This window comes from Centruroides sculpturatus, unplaced genomic scaffold (assembly GCF_000671375.1).
Source record: "Centruroides sculpturatus isolate CEXI.00-Female unplaced genomic scaffold, Cexi_2.0 scaffold961, whole genome shotgun sequence".
Lineage (NCBI taxonomy): Eukaryota > Metazoa > Arthropoda > Arachnida > Scorpiones > Buthidae > Centruroides > Centruroides sculpturatus.
In genome coordinates this window covers 148,741-173,946 of record NW_019386171.1, presented here as the reverse complement: position 1 = coordinate 173,946, position 25,206 = coordinate 148,741, and the positions used below count along the sequence as shown (strand labels likewise).

Genomic DNA, 25,206 nt, shown 5'->3' with positions numbered 1-25,206 from the left:
TTTAATTTTCTAAACATAGCTTTCTTATTAAATAATCTCTGCAAATTGTAATATTTTCATTTATGTTTATGATTTTTAGAATTACATTTCTTATTAAACAATGAAAATCAATAAAATAAATTAATAAACTGTGATTTATAACAATTTTTAAAATTAACTTAATGACAAAAACAGAAATAAATACACAAACTTCTAGTAATAGCAATAGTTCAATCAATCAAAGACTATCATCTGTTAATGCATTTTTGGATATTTAGACTATAAAAAATAATTACAATTGGGTCTGCAAACGATTGTTAAAGGAGTGATTGAAACTGTAGATCAATGTCCCTTTTAAGCCAGGAAGCATATATGCAAGTCATGTTCTGAGCAACCCAAATGATGCTCAGACTGAATGGGTGAGTGATGGTATGCAGCTTAAAAGGAGTACCAGTAAAGAGAAAACTGTGTTTATTATGACTTAAGATTTACAAAAATGTTAGACAGTGATGGTGACAGCAGATATTAATTTATTTTTTCAGTGCCTAATTCTTAAAAATTGCTGTATAGCTTGGAGGAATCCAATTTATCACAATTTATTCCTGAATATTGTTATATCTTTTAAATCATAAAGAATATATAACACCTTTCAAATGTCTTTTGAGACTCAAAAGTGCTAGAACAACAACTCATTATTTTATATTTTTCATACCTTTTAACCTTGTTAAAGTACTTTTATGTTACAATTGCTTGTTAAAGTACTTTTATGTTACAATGGTTTCCGCTTGGGTATCACCAAAAACCTTGGTGATACCCAAGCGGAAACCATTCACAAGATTCAGCAGGCTTTTGGGGACAATCCTCGAGGCGAAAAAAAGCACGGCAGATTCACAGCAATATCAAGGTCGTGTTGACAGTTTTTCGACTCCTGTGGGGTGGTGTATCATGAGTACGCACCACAAGGCCAAACCATCGCAAAGGAGTACTACCAGGAGATCCTTCGTCGTCTTTGTGATGCTGTGCGACGCAAACGACCGGATCTGTGGTCGACCAAAGCTTGGCAGTTCCATCGTGATAACGCACCCACCCATTCTGTGCATCTAATTCAGACTTTCGTCGCCAAACACAACATTCCTGTGGTTTGTCGCGCTCCGTACTCTCCTGACATGGCTCCATGTGACTTTTGGCTATTTCCCAAACTGAAAATGCAGCTAAAAGGAACCCGACTTGAGTCAAGAGAAGACATCGTGCGGAATGTGATGGACCAGCTGATGGTCATTCCAAAAACTGCATTCCAGCAGTGTTTCCGGCAATGGCAGGAGCGCTGTGAGAAGTGTATACACTACCAAGGAAACTACTTTGAAGGGGATTAGGGTTTTGTACTTCAAAATCAATAAATGTATTTTTGCCAACCAAAGGTCCAATACTTTTTGAACAGTCCTCGTATGGTTTAACTAGAGGCCAGATTATTTTCATGTTTTTAGATATGTTTAGACACAGTAGCAAATCCAGAAGAACCCAAATTTTAGCTGAAATACTGCACAAAATTTTAATATTTATAAAATTAATGGTGTCATTGGTAAACCCTGCACCCCTAATGATACTACTGGATGTGGGCTTATTCAAGCCTGTGGAGCTATTCAAATCTGTGGGTTTATTTCTAGTTTTTATGTTTGTCCATTCTGCTTAACAATTCCTGTGGGTGGTCACAGGGATTGTTAAATAAAAATATTAATAATTGATCTAGTACAGGGATTCCCAATTGGTGGATAAAACTTGGGATTCTGCAATAAAATCCGTTGAATCTAGTGTTATATGAATGTGCCAATGAAGATTTGGGACTTAAGGTGTAATTGCTGTAGTCTCTGATTGAGTCATCTTATGACATCCTATACATACACTAGAGTTATTTATAGCTGTTTTGGGAATAGTATATGAGGCAGTGTTACAAGGAATGGGATGATAGTTGAAAAGTACAGAAACAGCATTACGTAATTTATTGATGATCCCTAATTACAATTTTGAATAGGTTATTTATAGTAATTTGTAGCTTAGGATTATCCGAGTCCCATTTTCTAAGTGTTTTAAATGTGATTGGGATGCGCATTTATTCGGTCCCATTGGTCTAATTGAGCACGTACAGTATTATGTAATTAGTGTACTTTAAGAACTGTAGCAGTAATTAAAAAAATAATATCATTTTTAACAAAAGTTTTTTTTTATTTGACTTGAAAGGTGATATATGTTTTTCATATATTATAAGATCAATTGTAAAATGAAGACTTCATAAGAAGTTCTCTGTAGACTATGCTTTGTAATACTGTATACTGATATTGTGATTAAATTCAAATCATTAGGCAAGAGCAGGGGTGGCCAACAGTTTTTGTCCCCAGGCCGAATTGGAAAGAAAACTTTTTTCACGGGCCAAACCAGAGGCTGCCCTAGGAAGATTTTGAGGTCGTGCAAGATCTCATTGTGGTGCCACCCCATAGAGACTAAATTGTACATACAGATTACAGATACATTTTTCACATTATCATGCTTTATCAACATTCTACGCTGTACTTAAGAGATTTGTAATGGAGTTAACTCTAAACGTACAGTGAGTTGTTGACCTGCTTTTTTTTAGGCATCAGAATTTTTCATCAAGCTATTTGTACTTCAGTAGCTAATATTGAAAGATTAATCCTAGGCCGCATGAATTCATTAGACGGGCTGTATGTTGGCCATACCTGGGCAAGACTATTCAATTCAATGTCATATTAATTCAGCTTTCTATTGTTTGTAATGACCAAATCCCTCTGACCAAAACCTCTTCCTAACAAATATCCCTGACCTAAAAAAAGGGAATCACTGTAGAGATGATTTTTAAATTACACTTAATTGATACACTGATCTGCATTACTTCAGTACTTTATATTCACAATATTTTCATAGGAATAATAATTAAATACTAACTATATAATTATCTCTGAATACTATATTTAGGAGTAAAAATATTTTTAATGCAATGCACAGATTAATAAGTGATCTAGAATATATATAAGCTATAATAGTTAGTGAATTTTTGCAATTTGTATATCGGAAATATTCATTTAATTTCATTTTCAAAATTTAAATATAGGACATTGGATTTTTATGATAAAATTATTTTTCATTGCACTCAATAAATCTAAATTAAATTATTCACTGAACATGTTGTAAAACTGTTGCTTAGCGTATAGGCTACAGTATGTTAACCAATAGTTTTACTATTTACTTAAAAAAACCATATTTTATTCGTAAAACTTAGCTATTTATATAATATACAAGCAAAGGATTTTTAATCTTCATCCAGAAACAAATTCCACAATTTTAAGTAGGTTAATTACTCTAATTTTAGGTCATAGTTTAATAAAATGCTCAACAAACAGCAAGAACTTATAGTAACAAGTACGAGAGAAATTATTTTAACATCCTTTACGATAAACATTTCCTTTTGTATGAAACTATAACATCCACTAATTAATACTGTATACAGCATCAGAGTGTGTAGCAGGCCTATGTCACATTGATCAAAATTATACTGACATTTAATTATAATGAAACTATTATTAATTATAAGAAAATTATAATCTTTTACCAATTTTCTTTTATCACAGTTTATCTAATAAACTTTTATATTAGTACAATGGAACCTGGTTAACTCGAATCGATGGGGGGGAAAACATTCGGACTTCAAGTTATGGAGGTTCGGCTGAACATCGAGATTTTGTGCATGGGTTTATCGATGACCCTTAAACTATCCATATGATATTTTTGTGAGTCTTGTTACATAGAATCGTTGCGTCAATGTAAACTTCTCAGTATTGTCCAGAAACTCAAAATATTTAACCATACGGGGTAAATACACTACTGAGAAATTCTTTCCTGAAAGACTGATCCATTCATTCCTAAGTGTTTAGTAAGGATTGTTTTTAATTGCTATATTTAGCAGCTACAATCCATCTGGTTATTATTTTTTATCATAAAAAAACTGATACGACTGTTAATTTTTAAAATTTTGCAGCGAAGGTTAAAATTTTTACACAGCATCAGAATGGAATCAGTTTTTTAATTAATTTATCCATTTTCTTATTACATCAGCTAGTCAGAGAAATTCATCAGCAATCAAATAAAGCAATTGTTCAAAAAAAGCAGGTTTGAAAGGCAGTAACAGTAAGTAGATCATGCACGTTGCATAGAAGCCCCCCGGCCCACCATTGCACAACATGATGTTTATCTTTAGTCGTGACTACCCACAGATATTATTATTATTATTGTTTTAATATCTCTACTGAGTGTATCTGTTCTTCTTCCTGAGTGCGTGGAACCTCCATCCAATGTAGCATGCCCTAGGCTCTTCTTTGAGGTTAAAACGCATGAAGAGGGCTGGCCACTGAGGCTGCTGGTTAATAAAAGGACCCACCCAACCTACCATCTTGAAAAGGCACCTGCCAAGCTCCTAAGTGGGCTCCTTCCTCCTCCCCTTGTTACACCTTCCTCCATTGCAGCTAAAGCATCTTTATCTGCTGCGTTAGATAAATTATCCTCTAATAGGTACAGTTTCTACAAAATGGATGTTGTAGCACTACCCCTCAGTACCTCAGTTTGAGGCAGTCATGCTTGCCAATACACTACTCATCAAGGAGTGCTTTTCAGCACAGCAAGTCTTAGAGATATGCAAGGCTTTACTTTTTGTTACTGAACCCAATTATTTTCAGTTTAATGGGAAAATATACCTGCAAAAATGGGATCCCAATGGGCTCACTGCTATCTGCCATACTAGTGGAATTACTCATGAGACATGTTGAGCAAAGGGTTTTTAGTTTCCCCCTCACAATAGCATACCCATTGATCTATCTGAGATATGTAGACTCATAACCTGGCACAACACAGAAGAGGATTTCCTCGTCCTCAAATACTTTCTTATGAATGTTTACTCTACTATCAACTTTACTTGGGAAAAAGAATATGGGGAAAAATTATGTTTTTAGATGTAAACATCTCCAAGTCCCAGGGAGGTATAATGTACTCTGTGTTCCATAAATTTAACAACATACCACCTTTAATCCCTGCCACAGCATACCATCTGCAGCACTACCATCAATGCAGCTATAGCTCCTTTAATTAGAAGGGCCTTTCTGTTGCCTTCCACACAAACTGCTATCAATATTGAACTTACTACCATTTGCTCTGCAATAAATGCAGTGGGTTATACTAATTCCAAATATAAGTATATCTTGAACAAGGTTAAAAGATTTCTCCACCACTTTACACATCCCAAAGGAATACACAATTGTCTGTCCCTCATTACTGTTCTATGGCCGCATCACTGCCCGCATTTGCCATATTTTTAGATAACACGTGCTATTCTGCCGGTCACTCCGCAATCAAATCTCAGGAGGCTGCTATGCAATGACAGGGATGCTACTTCCATACTAGAGAAGTCTGGGATATACTCTATCCCATTGGAAAACACAACATCTGGTATTCATACCCACTACATAGGAATGACAACCAGAATGTTATCTTGCTGCATCTCTGAACACCAACATTCCATCAGGTCAAGCAGGTGTGACACTGAGCTAACAAGGATGGTGTTACAACTCCAACACACCCCACTTTGGGACCATGTGGCAATGCTCAGGTATTGCAATCAGAGGAGCCTGATGTATGTTTGGGACGCCCCTCCCTATCGTTTTACTAAATCCAACTCCTCCACGCTTGAGTTGCCTGCTATGTGGGTCAGCTTAAAATAAAAGATTAAAACATCATCTCTAGCTCCTTTTTGGCACCTATTCAACATATTATGGTGCATGCGCATTGTCACCATGCACATATCAATTTAAATTTTTTATGTTTAGTTGCTCTAAGTTTAGTTTTGTTCTAAAGGACTAATGCAATTAATTTTAATTCAAAATCTTTGTTCAAAAATTTTATTTGAGATTGTGTCTGCCTGAGGACAACATTTTATAGCACATCAAATGCACTTGCAAATATAGCAATATTTATACGTAATTAACACCTGTGTGATAATTTGTTCTTCTCTTGTTTAATCAAAGATCGGCATGAAATCCAACCTTTGAATTCAATTAACTGTCCTATCATCGCAGAACATCATGCTGACCTAGAGGATAAAATCCTTTATCCATCGAAAAAGATATTAAATAAATTTTTGAAGTGAGGAATGTTGTCAAAGAAAAAAACTGACAGGCTTAAGTATATTACTATAGACCAGCGTTTCTCAAAGTGGGCGATAACGCCCCCTTGTGGGCGCTGGAGGCTTTCAGGGGGCAGTAGAAGGCTCAAAGAGAATTGGGGGGCATTAAGGAAATATAGAGGGGCGACGGCAGACAAATTCTATATATAAAAATTCGACGAAATATATATAAAATGTTGACATTTTATATATTTTTTATTTTNATACTAAATACTAAATGAGCTTAAATTTACTTTAAAATCATATGTCAATAAGTAATATTCAAAATATTAAGCCATCTTTTTCAAATTAACACTTTTTAATATATCAAAAAGAAAAAGTAACTGTAGTAAATACATTTTTTTTTTCTGTTGAAATACTTTAACTAGAAATTAAGAACAGTAATATTTTTATAATAAAATTGAAATTAATTGATTCTCTATAAAAGAATAACAATTTATTTATGTTCTTTGTAAAATAAAGATTTTAAGAAACAAACTTACATAAAAATTTTACATATTAAGATAAAAGATTTAAATAAACCATTACTTATAAAAACTGTGTATAATAAACATATTGATATAATACTTGTGCTATTTTTAAAAAAAAATTATGTTTATTTGTCAACTAAAGCATTTCAATATACAAAATTATATAAAGCAACAAAAAAAAATTATACAATGTTACAGACTAATTGTCAATTAACAAAATATTTTACTGCAAATTACAATATAAATTTGCTCAAGCATGTATAAAAAAAACCAGCAAAGCAAACAAAATAATTTCATTTTCTAAGTCCTGTCAAGTCAACTCAAGTTTATCCATTTTTAATTTTTGTGTCATTCTAATGAATAAAAAATATCATTATTACATTTTTTTACTTCATTAAGAAAAAATATAATTATGAAAGGTGTTAACAGGAACAAATAGTCAATAAATTTGAATAAATATATTAAAAGAATGAAGTGACCAAGCAACTGGCCATATAAATAATTGTCATAAAAATGTGTGAAACTTGGCAATATTCTGTGAATTATAATGATGTGATACAAATAATTGAAATCATTTTGAGTTATCTGTACCACTTGTACTAATTTTACTTAAGTTTCTTGTATCAGATGTTTTATAATCATAGAGAAAGTTAAAAATTTTGAAAATTAAACTACATTCTTTTGTTCTTTATGTTGTAACTGAAGAAGTCTGAACAGTTTAAGCGAAAGTGCTTTTATAGCAGCATGCAGGTACTGTATATCTGTAATTTTTTCTTTAAACTAAAATCAGAATACTAATATTCAGATGAATTGAATTGTTCTAAACAATGACACACAACAGAATAATTATCCAGATAAAGTGACATATATTTACACCTTTCTACTAATTTATAAATATCCATATTTCAATTGAATAGTAGAAGTCATCTGAAGATGGAAACAGAAATCTCTAAAAATTTTTATGGGAATTTCTGCCTTAAAAACAAACAAATTGTATGATCAGGAATGTCAAATCTGCAGCCCATGGACCACATGCAATTCACATCCTGTATTCTGATGTGGTCTATGAAGCAAAAATAGACAGACAAATTAATATCATTTAATTAATTAATTAATCTAAAACTGAAATTATTGTAATTCTATATTAAAAGCATAAAATATGTATGATAAATGTCAATCTGTTAACTATTATTAGTTTTTAGTAGATAGTTTGTCTGTAACATTAATACATTAATAAAATAATATTAAAAAAGTATGTTCAGAGTTTGTTTTTTTAATGTCTATTACAAAATTTTCTAAATGGCCCACCTACATAACAAATGGCCAATCACTGTAAATGAATCCTGGTATAAATTTCTAAATTAGTAGAAGAATATAATCATTTCACATTTTATCTGAAAAATGTTTATAATATATATTTTTCATTAGAATTTGTCTGAAGTTTATTATGCTGATTTTCTGACTGCTATTGTTTTTGTTTAGTTTCTTGAATAAATTTGTCATACTAGGCTGAAATAATTGGTAATGATGATAAAGCTAAATTAACATTGTAATTTCACACTCTTAATACATTTTATATCAAAACAGAAAATAAACATAATGAAACAGTATACATCATCTATCAATTTATAAGTATATATAAATACATACATAGTGTATTTAAATGTTGATAGATAATTTAACCAGATATACAAGAAAGACCAAAAGTTGCTTGCTAATAATAATTTTCAAAAAAAGGTACTCACTATTGATACACATTTCTAAATAAATAAAATGAAAGTACTACAATTTTAAATTATGAAATGATTTAAGTAGAAATATCAATATAAATGTTTAGGAACATTCCATATTACTTTCATTTTTAGATAATTATCCAAAACCAAACAAAAAGTTTTATAACAAATACTAAATATTTAGTCTTTTGGAGATGAGTTATAATATTTAATACAAAAATTTAATTTTAAATCTTATGTTAATATCATCATCAATAACATATGAAATAAATAAAATATTAATAAATGTTGCAAATAAAGTGTGGACAACACAAACTATCATTGTCATATAGCCATACACAGTTAACAGAGCTACATTTTAACAATAATTAAAACTTGTTTATAACTACTGCATGTTGTTATTTGTAATTTAATCATTTCTAATGAAGCAACTGAATCATGAATAACAAATGTTATCTCAAATCAGTTTTAACAATCCATAAAACGATAATATTAAAATATCTCACAATTAACTGATTTTTGATATTTGATATTCTCTATTAAAAATGTACTAATAAGATTTACAATCTAAATTATGAATATTTACAAAGTAGATATATTAGAATTTGTTACCATCTTAAATTTTTATCAAATTCAATATAAGAAATATTTGTTTGGATCTTTATACAAAATGTGAATTGTAAATAACATTTATTATTTTAAATGTAATTAAATTAAATAGATGTAAAATAATTGAAATAATTCAATTAATTAATTTCCATTTCTAGATAATCAAGAGTTGACTGTATTTTATGAGACTAATAATAATAAATTTATATATTAATTAAAAATATATTTCCATTAATGATAATGTGATCTTGAAATAGACTTCATTTCTTCATTTTATAAAAATGAAAATTTCTTAACATTCCTGATAAATTTGAGTTGTTGTTCCTGTTTTAAATTATCAAATATTGATGATTAAAATATAAAACTTTTAGTTCTTTACTAATGTGGTATAAGTGATAATTATATATAAGCCATATTTTTAAACTGGCATAAAAAAAAATACTTATTAACATATATGCAAATAAGCAACAATTAAATGTATGACTTTAAAAAAGCAATAAAAAATAAATTTTACATCATAACAAAGAATATACAATTAATATAAAAATTATAAAATGCAGTAAATATTTGTCATTATATATATTTTTCTAAATAAAGATTTTAAGGTTTAAAATTCTTTTTTAAAATTTTATTTAGTAACTTTTTAAATCAAATTATATATATTTTTTATTTTTATTCTTCACCAAAAATATATTTTAAGATCTTCCTGTAAATAAAAAAAAAAAAATAAAAATCAAATTGAACTTTTAATTATGTGATAATTTTTATTAAAGTAAAATTTTTAAAATATATACTGTGTCATCCGCGTGTATATTGTCGGTCTCTGTTGTAAAAAAAAAAAAAAAAATTTGTTTTTTCTTTTACCTATAATCATCTTTGTGTATATATGTATATATTTTATTAATGTAATTAATGTAAACGATCGTCGCGATTGCTGTACGCGCGGTTTTATTTGTGTTTTGGGCGATTTTTGTGTGGCAGCACGGTGACATTGGTGGAGGAGTTATATATAGTGGGGAACCAGAAACCATTCATTCTGGTTCCTGGCGTGCAACAGTGAAGGTGTGTCCTTCGATTGTCTTGTGTAGACCCTTTGTGCTTTGTGTAAGCCGCCACGTGCCAGGCTTAAGCCGACCTATCGTATTGTGATTCGATTATAAATATATATTTGGTGCATAAAGTTTGTTAAGTAATATATAGTACTGGTCTCCTCCTTTTTGTGGCAATCATTTCTCATTCACCTCTGCGGATATCATACCTCAGATATTCGCAGATCCCACAATACCATCTTTCCCAATCTAATTTGTCTTTCGAATTCTTATGTTCAAAGTAAATTCCTGTAGGATTTTACACAAAATGCATATTAAATTATCACTCCCTATTAATAATTATTTTTCAAATGTCATATTGATTTAATAAATATACTAATTTATTCCTAGTTATGTGAATAGAGAAGCTAAAGCTTTTAGCCAGTTTTAAAGCCATTGCAGATTATTCAAATAAAATAGATATATCAACTATGTTTGCTAAATGTAAATGTCAAAAACTAGGAAAACATCTAAAATTAATTTTATAAGAATATGAAAATATTAATTATTATATTTGTTATATATTTTAAATTTTTCAACCAATAAATGTATTAAAAATGAAGTAAAATCTTTCAAATAAACTTTAGGAAAACTAAGTTTTATAATTTAAAAATTTTTCATAAAAAGCTAAAATAATTATAATATAAACACTATTTTTATTAAATCGATAAAAAAAATGTCAAAAAAATTTAGCATTATATTTCAATATAGTCTTATTTGCTTCTTTGCACAATTTTTAAATTGGTTCACAAATTGAATTCTAATTTGCCATCTAAAAATATTTCTAACTGTTTAATAAACCATTTAAAGGGATTTTTTTTTATATTTAAAGATGTCAAGTATTATCAAATATTCATTTATATGAAATTTTGCTCATGATGATCATGAGCAAAATTTCATATAAATGAATTATTATTATTTGAATTATTATATAAATGAAACATTATTATTTTTTAATTAACATATTCTCTAGAAAGTTATGGCTATATTTTAGAAGTACTCTAATTACAAAAGATTTATAAGTACTTTTGTTGAATAGTCAAAAATAAAAGATCAACACCTATTAAAATTTTACTTGTTTTTATATTAGTAGAGAAAATACATGGAATAACCACCAAGTTTTTCTTTTATTTGTCTGAAATGTTATTACTTTTAAACATTAAAAAAAAATATGTAATGTATTTGTATATTTTCTGTTGAGTATGACATGAATTTAATTATTTTCTATTTCATAATTATAATATAATAATGATGATAAAAATAAATAATAAAAAAAACAAGCAATGAATTGCTCAACTTTCATGGTAACATTTTTTAAATTTTGGTGGTACCATTTGTTATCACATTTTATTTTTAAAATTTTTTATACTTTTACAATTTTTTATAAAACACATCCCTACTCTCAAAATTAAGCCTTTTGCCATTTTATAATAGTTAAATGCTAATAACGAGTAAAATCATCATTAAGTCCGACCCTACTGGAGATACACACAATCCTTACTATCTCCCCATTCCTTCGACCTTTAATCATCAAAATTTAATAGCATAAACCCCCTAATAAACAAACCTCCATGCAAAATTTCAAAAATTTTCAACAAAAAGCACAGGAGTATTAAGCTTCAAACATGGTGAACAAAATCGTGCACCCCTCACACACTAACATCCATACATACAGAAATTACCCCTGAATTGTTTTGCATTTCTCAATGTTTCAAGGTGTCCTGAGCCCAAAAATGTAAAATTCTGGGAGGTCATTTTTTTCCAGATTGCCATAAAGTAAAAAAGGTAGCTTGTTTATTTACTATCACTAGCTAGATGGCTAGCTAATCAGGACAATAAATGCATCAATCTTCTACAATAATTTTCCTGACTGGTTTGACTTAAATATGTCAAATTCCATTCCTTAACATTTGGTCAAACTCTTGACAGATAAGCAAAAAAATATTTTAAATTCATGTAGACTGAAAATAATTTAAAATAATTTATAAATATTACTCTTTATGTTGAGTGAAAATTTTGCCTAATTCTCACAGCAAAAATCTAACCTGGGAGAGCTTTTATTTTATTTTATTTTTTTTAAATAATGATACTTTTTAAAAATTTTTTTCATACAATTTGGAATAACAGTAAAGCAGATTCACGTGAAATTCAATAATATCCTAAATTTACATATAATGATTTAAAAATATAAAATTTAAAAATCCTCATAGAATTTCATCAGTAAAAAGACAAATAACTGTCATATATAGTACTGGATCAAATATCTAGCTTCCAGAAATCCAGAATTACCAGATAACTGGCATTTTTTTTTTTTTTTTTAAACTGGCAAGTTTTGAATTTGACAAGCTATATAGTACAGCTGTAGTTTTATGTAGTTTGCCACATGGCCATTATGTTTTGATTTTCATGATGTATATATTGCATGATACCATTTCCAGTGTGACTGCTGATATATGGTGTGTTAAAAACAGTTTCATTATTTACTTTCCATTCTTTATTAAATTTTAAGTATATATTTAGCCTATGTCCAGAAAATCTAGAAATCTAGACCACTTCCAGTTCTAAGCTTGCCAGATATTTCGTCCAGTACTGTAATATTTCATAGCTTTCTTGTAAAAAAAAAAATGGCATTAGTTTTATTTTTTGAATCAGCACAATATATATTCTATTTTGCCTTAATGAAAATGCAGAATATTACACAACAAAAATATGCATATCATAGTTCTTCAAATAAATTTTTGCATTAAATAGAAGAAAATAAGCATTTTTTATTTTATGTTATGTTATGGCTAGAAATGACAGGAAAAACAAAACTTCATTAAAAACCAAATTCTGTTAACCTGATGTCAATTTTAAAAGTATGGAAACTGTTGAAATTACATACTTGAATTTTTATTTTACTTAAAATGTTAAATATTACTAAAATAAAATCAGTTTTAGTCATAAAATTTTCATATTAAAATAATTTTGTTCTCAAATCTTTCTTCATGANTGTGAACGGCTCACGTATTTGTAAAATCTAAGTGACTCGTACAACATGGAATTCATATAAAACGGAATAATCAACAGTGTTATAGGGGGTCGACTGGTATATAAATTTTAATGAATTACATTATATTCTCCCTTATACAAATGAATTTTTAAGTTATTTTGCATTTCAGTTTTGCTCATTTAAAAGTTAAAATATAGTAATTTTTTCTTTCATACATTGGAAGATTTCCATATTAATTCGACTGAAAATTATTCTTTTTCGAAAGAAATTTGCATTAGAATCTCTCTGTGAACTATACTGAGCACTGACGTCATCAGAAACAATATTCATTAGGAATGCCTTTTTCTTTGTAAATTTGACGAATTTTTCAAATTTAATTTTACTCCAAATGTTTAATTCTAAAATAAAGTAATACCCTGAGTTATGTAACAGGCAACTTATGTAAATTTGCAGTTACGTAAAATGTAAATCTCAAAAATTGGAAAAAATCTCAGTAGAGTAACATACAAAAAAATAAAAATAAATAATATATGTACAGTATGCATATAATAATAAAATATACAGTATTGAGTTATTAATTACGTACTTACACTTAAGCAATTTACAAATTTGACTTATGTAAAGGTCTACAGTCTGCATTACTTAAGTAACTCAAAGTATTTCTGTAATGATTAATTTAAGAATAATGAAATTTCAAATTAAACCAATTCAGATTGACTAAAATTCATCCACAGTTGATATAAATTAATTTGAAAAACACTTATACCGACTGTATTCATAATCTGGAAAAATTGTTGAATGCATAATTTAAGAGTAATTTACAGGATACTGTTGTTCACAAGACATTTATCACTTGTGTTTTGAATTTTGAAATTAAATTTATTCTTTTACATTAGGATTTTTTAACTTATAAAATCACTTTTCCAAATTTATCGTTATTTACTCCAGAGATAAGAAATCTGCACTCATTTGTGGATTTATGACTTAAGCCGCCTAATAAATTATACAGCAAGTTTAATTTGGGGTTATGAAATTATGTTTACTGTTTCTTTTTCAGTATAAACATCTATCAAAATATATGTTTTGTGCATGTGTAGTCTGAATATAACACTTATGTAGCCTGCAATAAAACTTGAAATTGGGTATGGCCTTCTGACTAAAAAATTTTCCCAAAGATTTAGCCAGTTATCAATGTAATAGAGTTTCGGAAACTCAACATTCCGTAAAAATTGTTCAAGAAAACGGTTATCTAATTTCTACCTTTATAACTCAAACATTGGAATCAACTGTGATTGTTATTCACTGGCGACACTTGATTCCACGTATTAACAATGCACGTAATCCTTTTCCAAGGTGCCACTGAAAAACGACACGAGGAGAATGTCACTAACTCAAAAGTAACCAGTAAATAGCCAATATTTTTTTAAATTAAAATTTAACTACAATTAGAAATAGTCACTATTGGTACATAGTTAATACATGTATAAATTTCACATATAATATCTGACTTTTACCTAATAATAGTACTTTGTCAATAAGATAATCACAGGCATTAAAATTATATTGTTAACTATTAATGTCTCCAGTCGTTTCAGAGTGTTTTATTAGCTGCTATTTCAATAACTATGTTATAAAATAATTCTCATTAATGAGTATTGCTGTTTAAAAAAAATCAAACATTTACCATGAATTATTTTGAATTGAAAGATATTATATTATTAAAATAATACTAGATCATGGTTTATTAATGTAATATTTTTCTAATTTGTGCCAATCTATGACATATAGGGTTCCTACAATTTATTAACCAGATTAACATATATAATAAAAACCAAAACAGACATAAATAAATAGTTTTTTGCAACAATTATAGTAACTCGAAGTTTTTCTTCATAAAGCCACAGGTATCTAAGAAATTTAGTAAACTTTGATAATGATCTTTAGTAGAACAGTACTGTATAATATAATCTGTAATTGAATTTTTGCCAAGTGTTTCCAGTTATATCCTGGGAAACTGAACCACTGCTTCTATTATCTGATGTTTCATCTTTGCAATGTCAATAACTTTTTTGTATATACAGTCCTCACAAAAAAAAAAAAAAAAAAAAATCTAGAGATGAGATCAGGAGGGCAAGATTATTGAATAGGGTCATTGTAGTCCCATCAACAATAAACTTGTCTAAGAATTTGAGCATGTGTAGCAACAGAGTAAAACTTTTTGAAGTGCTGTATTTGATACAAAATAAAACTGTCTTGTGATGTCTACAGTTTTTATATTTTAATCTGATCAAAAAATTGTAGCTAATGTTTATATACTTCAATATTTTAATCATAAATTGAATTTAATACAAAAATGTCTGTGAACATATATATGTTTATTATTCAAAACCATTATAATGACTCATGATATAAAGAAAACAGTAATGCAAATTTAAAGTATGAAGATATAAGGTATCCATCTGAGAGTGGAGGAGAAGGGTGCCAGAATCTCTATATTACTGAGATGTTCCATCAACTTTAATATATATGGATGAGAAATAAAAAGCAAAGATAAAGATCCCAGGTTGCAAAACTTCATGTGCAAGATCAGTTTTCACTTCAAGTTCTCTAAATATAACATACAAATTCCTAAAATATTTATCTCAATAAAAAATATCAAATTCTTCTATTTAAATTGATTGAAACATTATCCAATCACAAGAAACATTACTAAGAGTTAATAAAATTTAAAAACAATTGAAAATATTAACATTTCAGATTTACACATTTTAGACCATCTTATAAAATAATTTTTCAAATTAAAATTCAAAAAGTTATATAAACTCAAACTAATTTAAACTTATTTCATGAATATTTATTGAAACAATTTGTAAATTTTTGAAAATAAAGAATGATTTTAATTGAATATAATCTCACATTATATGAATATGATTTTTAAACTCTACAAAATTCAAATTTTTTTGTGATTGTACAATTACATAAAAAGAATATTCTAATGTTTAGACTTAAGTTTTGCTAAAAATTAAATACTAAATACTAAATGAGCTTAAATTTACTTTAAAATCATATGTCAATAAGTAATATTCAAAATATTAAGCCATCTTTTTCAAATTAACACTTTTTAATATATCAAAAAGAAAAAGTAACTGTAGTAAATACATTTTTTTTTTCTGTTGAAATACTTTAACTAGAAATTAAGAACAGTAATATTTTTATAATAAAATTGAAATTAATTGATTCTCTATAAAAGAATAACAATTTATTTATGTTCTTTGTAAAATAAAGATTTTAAGAAACAAACTTACATAAAAATTTTACATATTAAGATAAAAGATTTAAATAAACCATTACTTATAAAAACTGTGTATAATAAACATATTGATATAATACTTGTGCTATTTTTAAAAAAAAATTATGTTTATTTGTCAACTAAAGCATTTCAATATACAAAATTATATAAAGCAACAAAAAAAAATTATACAATGTTACAGACTAATTGTCAATTAACAAAATATTTTACTGCAAATTACAATATAAATTTGCTCAAGCATGTATAAAAAAAACCAGCAAAGCAAACAAAATAATTTCATTTTCTAAGTCCTGTCAAGTCAACTCAAGTTTATCCATTTTTAATTTTTGTGTCATTCTAATGAATAAAAAATATCATTATTACATTTTTTTACTTCATTAAGAAAAAATATAATTATGAAAGGTGTTAACAGGAACAAATAGTCAATAAATTTGAATAAATATATTAAAAGAATGAAGTGACCAAGCAACTGGCCATATAAATAATTGTCATAAAAATGTGTGAAACTTGGCAATATTCTGTGAATTATAATGATGTGATACAAATAATTGAAATCATTTTGAGTTATCTGTACCACTTGTACTAATTTTACTTAAGTTTCTTGTATCAGATGTTTTATAATCATAGAGAAAGTTAAAAATTTTGAAAATTAAACTACATTCTTTTGTTCTTTATGTTGTAACTGAAGAAGTCTGAACAGTTTAAGCGAAAGTGCTTTTATAGCAGCATGCAGGTACTGTATATCTGTAATTTTTTCTTTAAACTAAAATCAGAATACTAATATTCAGATGAATTGAATTGTTCTAAACAATGACACACAACAGAATAATTATCCAGATAAAGTGACATATATTTACACCTTTCTACTAATTTATAAATATCCATATTTCAATTGAATAGTAGAAGTCATCTGAAGATGGAAACAGAAATCTCTAAAAATTTTTATGGGAATTTCTGCCTTAAAAACAAACAAATTGTATGATCAGGAATGTCAAATCTGCAGCCCATGGACCACATGCAATTCACATCCTGTATTCTGATGTGGTCTATGAAGCAAAAATAGACAGACAAATTAATATCATTTAATTAATTAATTAATCTAAAACTGAAATTATTGTAATTCTATATTAAAAGCATAAAATATGTATGATAAATGTCAATCTGTTAACTATTATTAGTTTTTAGTAGATAGTTTGTCTGTAACATTAATACATTAATAAAATAATATTAAAAAAGTATGTTCAGAGTTTGTTTTTTTAATGTCTATTACAAAATTTTCTAAATGGCCCACCTACATAACAAATGGCCAATCACTGTAAATGAATCCTGGTATAAATTTCTAAATTAGTAGAAGAATATAATCATTTCACATTTTATCTGAAAAATGTTTATAATATATATTTTTCATTAGAATTTGTCTGAAGTTTATTATGCTGATTTTCTGACTGCTATTGTTTTTGTTTAGTTTCTTGAATAAATTTGTCATACTAGGCTGAAATAATTGGTAATGATGATAAAGCTAAATTAACATTGTAATTTCACACTCTTAATACATTTTATATCAAAACAGAAAATAAACATAATGAAACAGTATACATCATCTATCAATTTATAAGTATATATAAATACATACATAGTGTATTTAAATGTTGATAGATAATTTAACCAGATATACAAGAAAGACCAAAAGTTGCTTGCTAATAATAATTTTCAAAAAAAGGTACTCACTATTGATACACATTTCTAAATAAATAAAATGAAAGTACTACAATTTTAAATTATGAAATGATTTAAGTAGAAATATCAATATAAATGTTTAGGAACATTCCATATTACTTTCATTTTTAGATAATTATCCAAAACCAAACAAAAAGTTTTATAACAAATACTAAATATTTAGTCTTTTGGAGATGAGTTATAATATTTAATACAAAAATTTAATTTTAAATCTTATGTTAATATCATCATCAATAACATATGAAATAAATAAAATATTAATAAATGTTGCAAATAAAGTGTGGACAACACAAACTATCATTGTCATATAGCCATACACAGTTAACAGAGCTACATTTTAACAATAATTAAAACTTGTTTATAACTACTGCATGTTGTTATTTGTAATTTAATCATTTCTAATGAAGCAACTGAATCATGAATAACAAATGTTATCTCAAATCAGTTTTAACAATCCATAAAACGATAATATTAAAATATCTCACAATTAACTGATTTTTGATATTTGATATTCTCTATTAAAAATGTACTAATAAGATTTACAATCTAAATTATGAATATTTACAAAGTAGATATATTAGAATTTGTTACCATCTTAAATTTTTATCAAATTCAATATAAGAAATATTTGTTTGGATCTTTATACAAAATGTGAATTGTAAATAACATTTATTATTTTAAATGTAATTAAATTAAATAGATGTAAAATAATTGAAATAATTCAATTAATTAATTTCCATTTCTAGATAATCAAGAGTTGACTGTATTTTATGAGACTAATAATAATAAATTTATATATTAATTAAAAATATATTTCCATTAATGATAATGTGATCTTGAAATAGACTTCATTTCTTCATTTTATAAAAATGAAAATTTCTTAACATTCCTGATAAATTTGAGTTGTTGTTCCTGTTTTAAATTATCAAATATTGATGATTAAAATATAAAACTTTTAGTTCTTTACTAATGTGGTATAAGTGATAATTATATATAAGCCATATTTTTAAACTGGCATAAAAAAAAATACTTATTAACATATATGCAAATAAGCAACAATTAAATGTATGACTTTAAAAAAGCAATAAAAAATAAATTTTACATCATAACAAAGAATATACAATTAATATAAAAATTATAAAATGCAGTAAATATTTGTCATTATATATATTTTTCTAAATAAAGATTTTAAGGTTTAAAATTCTTTTTTAAAATTTTATTTAGTAACTTTTTAAATCAAATTATATATATTTTTTATTTTTATTCTTCACCAAAAATATATTTTAAGATCTTCCTGTAAATAAAAAAAAAAAAATAAAAATCAAATTGAACTTTTAATTATGTGATAATTTTTATTAAAGTAAAATTTTTAAAATATATACTGTGTCATCCGCGTGTATATTGTCGGTCTCTGTTGTAAAAAAAAAAAAAAAAATTTGTTTTTTCTTTTACCTATAATCATCTTTGTGTATATATGTATATATTTTATTAATGTAATTAATGTAAACGATCGTCGCGATTGCTGTACGCGCGGTTTTATTTGTGTTTTGGGCGATTTTTGTGTGGCAGCACGGTGACATTGGTGGAGGAGTTATATATAGTGGGGAACCAGAAACCATTCATTCTGGTTCCTGGCGTGCAACAGTGAAGGTGTGTCCTTCGATTGTCTTGTGTAGACCCTTTGTGCTTTGTGTAAGCCGCCACGTGCCAGGCTTAAGCCGACCTATCGTATTGTGATTCGATTATAAATATATATTTGGTGCATAAAGTTTGTTAAGTAATATATAGTACTGGTCTCCTCCTTTTTGTGGCAATCATTTCTCATTCACCTCTGCGGATATCATACCTCAGATATTCGCAGATCCCACAATACCATCTTTCCCAATCTAATTTGTCTTTCGAATTCTTATGTTCAAAGTAAATTCCTGTAGGATTTTACACAAAATGCATATTAAATTATCACTCCCTATTAATAATTATTTTTCAAATGTCATATTGATTTAATAAATATACTAATTTATTCCTAGTTATGTGAATAGAGAAGCTAAAGCTTTTAGCCAGTTTTAAAGCCATTGCAGATTATTCAAATAAAATAGATATATCAACTATGTTTGCTAAATGTAAATGTCAAAAACTAGGAAAACATCTAAAATTAATTTTATAAGAATATGAAAATATTAATTATTATATTTGTTATATATTTTAAATTTTTCAACCAATAAATGTATTAAAAATGAAGTAAAATCTTTCAAATAAACTTTAGGAAAACTAAGTTTTATAATTTAAAAATTTTTCATAAAAAGCTAAAATAATTATAATATAAACACTATTTTTATTAAATCGATAAAAAAAATGTCAAAAAAATTTAGCATTATATTTCAATATAGTCTTATTTGCTTCTTTGCACAATTTTTAAATTGGTTCACAAATTGAATTCTAATTTGCCATCTAAAAATATTTCTAACTGTTTAATAAACCATTTAAAGGGATTTTTTTTTATATTTAAAGATGTCAAGTATTATCAAATATTCATTTATATGAAATTTTGCTCATGATGATCATGAGCAAAATTTCATATAAATGAATTATTATTATTTGAATTATTATATAAATGAAACATTATTATTTTTTAATTAACATATTCTCTAGAAAGTTATGGCTATATTTTAGAAGTACTCTAATTACAAAAGATTTATAAGTACTTTTGTTGAATAGTCAAAAATAAAAGATCAACACCTATTAAAATTTTACTTGTTTTTATATTAGTAGAGAAAATACATGGAATAACCACCAAGTTTTTCTTTTATTTGTCTGAAATGTTATTACTTTTAAACATTAAAAAAAAATATGTAATGTATTTGTATATTTTCTGTTGAGTATGACATGAATTTAATTATTTTCTATTTCATAATTATAATATAATAATGATGATAAAAATAAATAATAAAAAAAACAAGCAATGAATTGCTCAACTTTCATGGTAACATTTTTTAAATTTTGGTGGTACCATTTGTTATCACATTTTATTTTTAAAATTTTTTATACTTTTACAATTTTTTATAAAACACATCCCTACTCTCAAAATTAAGCCTTTTGCCATTTTATAATAGTTAAATGCTAATAACGAGTAAAATCATCATTAAGTCCGACCCTACTGGAGATACACACAATCCTTACTATCTCCCCATTCCTTCGACCTTTAATCATCAAAATTTAATAGCATAAACCCCCTAATAAACAAACCTCCATGCAAAATTTCAAAAATTTTCAACAAAAAGCACAGGAGTATTAAGCTTCAAACATGGTGAACAAAATCGTGCACCCCTCACACACTAACATCCATACATACAGAAATTACCCCTGAATTGTTTTGCATTTCTCAATGTTTCAAGGTGTCCTGAGCCCAAAAATGTAAAATTCTGGGAGGTCATTTTTTTCCAGATTGCCATAAAGTAAAAAAGGTAGCTTGTTTATTTACTATCACTAGCTAGATGGCTAGCTAATCAGGACAATAAATGCATCAATCTTCTACAATAATTTTCCTGACTGGTTTGACTTAAATATGTCAAATTCCATTCCTTAACATTTGGTCAAACTCTTGACAGATAAGCAAAAAAATATTTTAAATTCATGTAGACTGAAAAGAATTTAAAATAATTTATAAATATTACTCTTTATGTTGAGTGAAAATTTTGCCTAATTCTCACAGCAAAAATCTAACCTGGGAGAGCTTTTATTTTATTTTATTTTTTTTAAATAATGATACTTTTTAAAAATTTTTTTCATACAATTTGGAATAACAGTAAAGCAGATTCACGTGAAATTCAATAATATCCTAAATTTACATATAATGATTTAAAAATATAAAATTTAAAAATCCTCATAGAATTTCATCAGTAAAAAGACAAATAACTGTCATATATAGTACTGGATCAAATATCTAGCTTCCAGAAATCCAGAATTACCAGATAACTGGCATTTTTTTTTTTTTTTTTAAACTGGCAAGTTTTGAATTTGACAAGCTATATAGTACAGCTGTAGTTTTATGTAGTTTGCCACATGGCCATTATGTTTTGATTTTCATGATGTATATATTGCATGATACCATTTCCAGTGTGACTGCTGATATATGGTGTGTTAAAAACAGTTTCATTATTTACTTTCCATTCTTTATTAAATTTTAAGTATATATTTAGCCTATGTCCAGAAAATCTAGAAATCTAGACCACTTCCAGTTCTAAGCTTGCCAGATATTTCGTCCAGTACTGTAATATTTCATAGCTTTCTTGTAAAAAAAAAAATGGCATTAGTTTTATTTTTTGAATCAGCACAATATATATTCTATTTTGCCTTAATGAAAATGCAGAATATTACACAACAAAAATATGCATATCATAGTTCTTCAAATAAATTTTTGCATTAAATAGAAGAAAATAAGCATTTTTTATTTTATGTTATGTTATGGCTAGAAATGACAGGAAAAACAAAACTTCATTAAAAACCAAATTCTGTTAACCTGATGTCAATTTTAAAAGTATGGAAACTGTTGAAATTACATACTTGAATTTTTATTTTACTTAAAATGTTAAATATTACTAAAATAAAATCAGTTTTAGTCATAAAATTTTCATATTAAAATAATTTTGTTCTCAAATCTTTCTTCATGATTTGGAATAATTATAATAAAATGGCATAATACAATATTCATATAGAACTGTTATGATTTCATTTCTATAACTTCATTCACACTACCAGTATATTTTATAAAATTTACATAATACAGTTCTAAATTATTTCCAAAAAAATGAATATTATGTATAACTATTGCTATATACTTTTTATAATGAAATTAATAAAAAGTTGTCAATTTATTATTTATTACAATATAAAAATAAATTTTAGTGATAACTTTTGCAGTATATTATTCAGATTATTACAAAAAAATGGATAAAATATGTTGACAAAATAATTATAATTCTCCTTAATTATAGATGAATATAAAAAATACATTTATTCATATAAAAAATGCAATTTCTTTAAAGTTTCTAACAATATAATTCTTAAACAGTGATATTAGAAGCTTCATCAATACATCAATTCCAATTTTCTTGGCAGAAATTGGAAGCTGATTTTGTTTCATCCATTAAAATAAAATTTCCTGTTTATCCTATTATAAAATCATTAATATTCATAATAATGAAAATCTATATTATTAGTATATCTATACATATTCTATTCAGAAGTATTTTAAATAAAATTTACCAAGTCCTCCAGTTTCAATTTCTTCTATTTTGCTAGCAGTTTGAAAGCCTCCATCTACAGCAATTACTTTTAATTCATATAAAGATCCTAATTCTAATCCATGTATAGTCACCGAGTCTTGATTTTCTTCAATTGCAGTACTTTCCCATTGTGTATCACCTACAAATTTTAATATCATTTATTAGTCATTAATCATTTAAATACACATAATCAAATAATAATATCATACAATTTCCAATATCAAATTAAATTTATCATATACACAACATACCAATACCAGCACACTTGAAATTAAGAAATATTTACTAATGTTTTCATGTTTATAAATACTTGGAATCAATTGAAATCTATAGGACACTTAAGAATGGAGTAGGAATTAATTTCAAAGAATGGACAGTTTTGCATGTTTTCTTTGAACTTTCGTCAACTTTTCTCATATACATCTCACTAGGCCAAGCAGATACAATTTAAATTAAATTAGTTATTTGTGTGAAAATAATTGTTCAGAGAATTATTTTACCTCCTTTTACAGGTTATTACAAAAATTATCCTAAACTAAATACATAATTTTTGGGGGAAATAATTTAAATGCATTTTGTAAGTTATTCAAAAATATTTTAAAACTAAATATGTAATTTGTTTGGAAAATAATTTTAAATCATTTTATAATGAATATTAAAAATAATTTTAAACTGTAGACATACTTTGTTCCAGAAATAATTTTAAATTGAACTTGTAAATCATTCATAAAAACATGTTCGATTTTAATGTAGCCAATTTTGTTCTGTGTTATACATCTGAATGGATGAAAATGTTAGTAAATATTTCTTAATTTCAAATGTACTCATATTGGTATGTTATGTATGTATTCTAGAGAGTTGTTGATTAAAGTTTTTCATAACTGTCAATAAACAATAACTATATGTAAATTATAGCATTAATAAATTATAAAACCTATTAATAGTTTTAGCTGTAAACAAAAACTACATTCAATGATAATTTTTTAGGTTTAAAAAATAAAATATACTTATTAATTTGATGTGTGAAACTTTTAAATGATAATTTAGAAAATTAAGTTGAATTATTTAAAAAATACTAAAATTTTAAAAGAAACCATAGAAAATGTATACAGTAATGTAATTAATAAAAATAATAACTGTTAACTAGACATACATAATAGCTATAACAACAAAATTCAATAATATTTTATTAAGAACAAATATTTTTGTCATTTTCATTCATTCATTCCATTTCTAGAATCTAATGGTTGCAAAAAATGTTTTCTCATAATAAAACATTGCTGGATTTTAATGTTTTTCTTACTATAATAGTTTAATTACTGTAATATTTAAATTTCACTTATTACTTATTAAGCATAAATATTCATATGTAAATGATCTTCAAGATTAAAAATACAAAAGAAAAAATTTATATTATAAATTTTTAAGCCATGATTGGATTATTTGAATTTGTCTTCTTCATTTGTATCAGTTTGTTTATTAATTAAATTGACAAATCTTATAAAATATTCTTTCAGAACTGAAAATTAAAAAAAAAGACAAAAAAAACAAAAAAACAAAACTTCAAATTTAAAATTTAAAACAAAATGCAAAACAGATGAATTTTCTCATTTTTCAGGGATCCAAGGCCATTCATCTACACAGGAAAATTTTGTATTATTCATAATACTGTTTATACATCATTAGCACATTTGATGGCACCTGAAAATTTAAATTAGGAAGCTGCTAATATTTTGTCTAACTTAATGAACAACAGCTCAAATGA

At 26.4% G+C, this 25,206-nt stretch overlaps 1 protein-coding gene across 1 annotated transcript in view; it reads right to left on the bottom strand.

Annotated features, from left to right (window-relative positions):
- LOC111613899 (neuroglian-like) overlaps positions 1 to 25,206 on the bottom strand; it is a 175,093-nt gene that overhangs the window by 3,498 nt on the left and 146,389 nt on the right. The window contains exon 29 of the mRNA XM_023355252.1: positions 23,422 to 23,580. Coding sequence (XP_023211020.1) covers positions 23,422 to 23,580 — 159 coding nt within the window. The remainder of the gene's footprint in view (positions 1 to 23,421; positions 23,581 to 25,206) is intronic.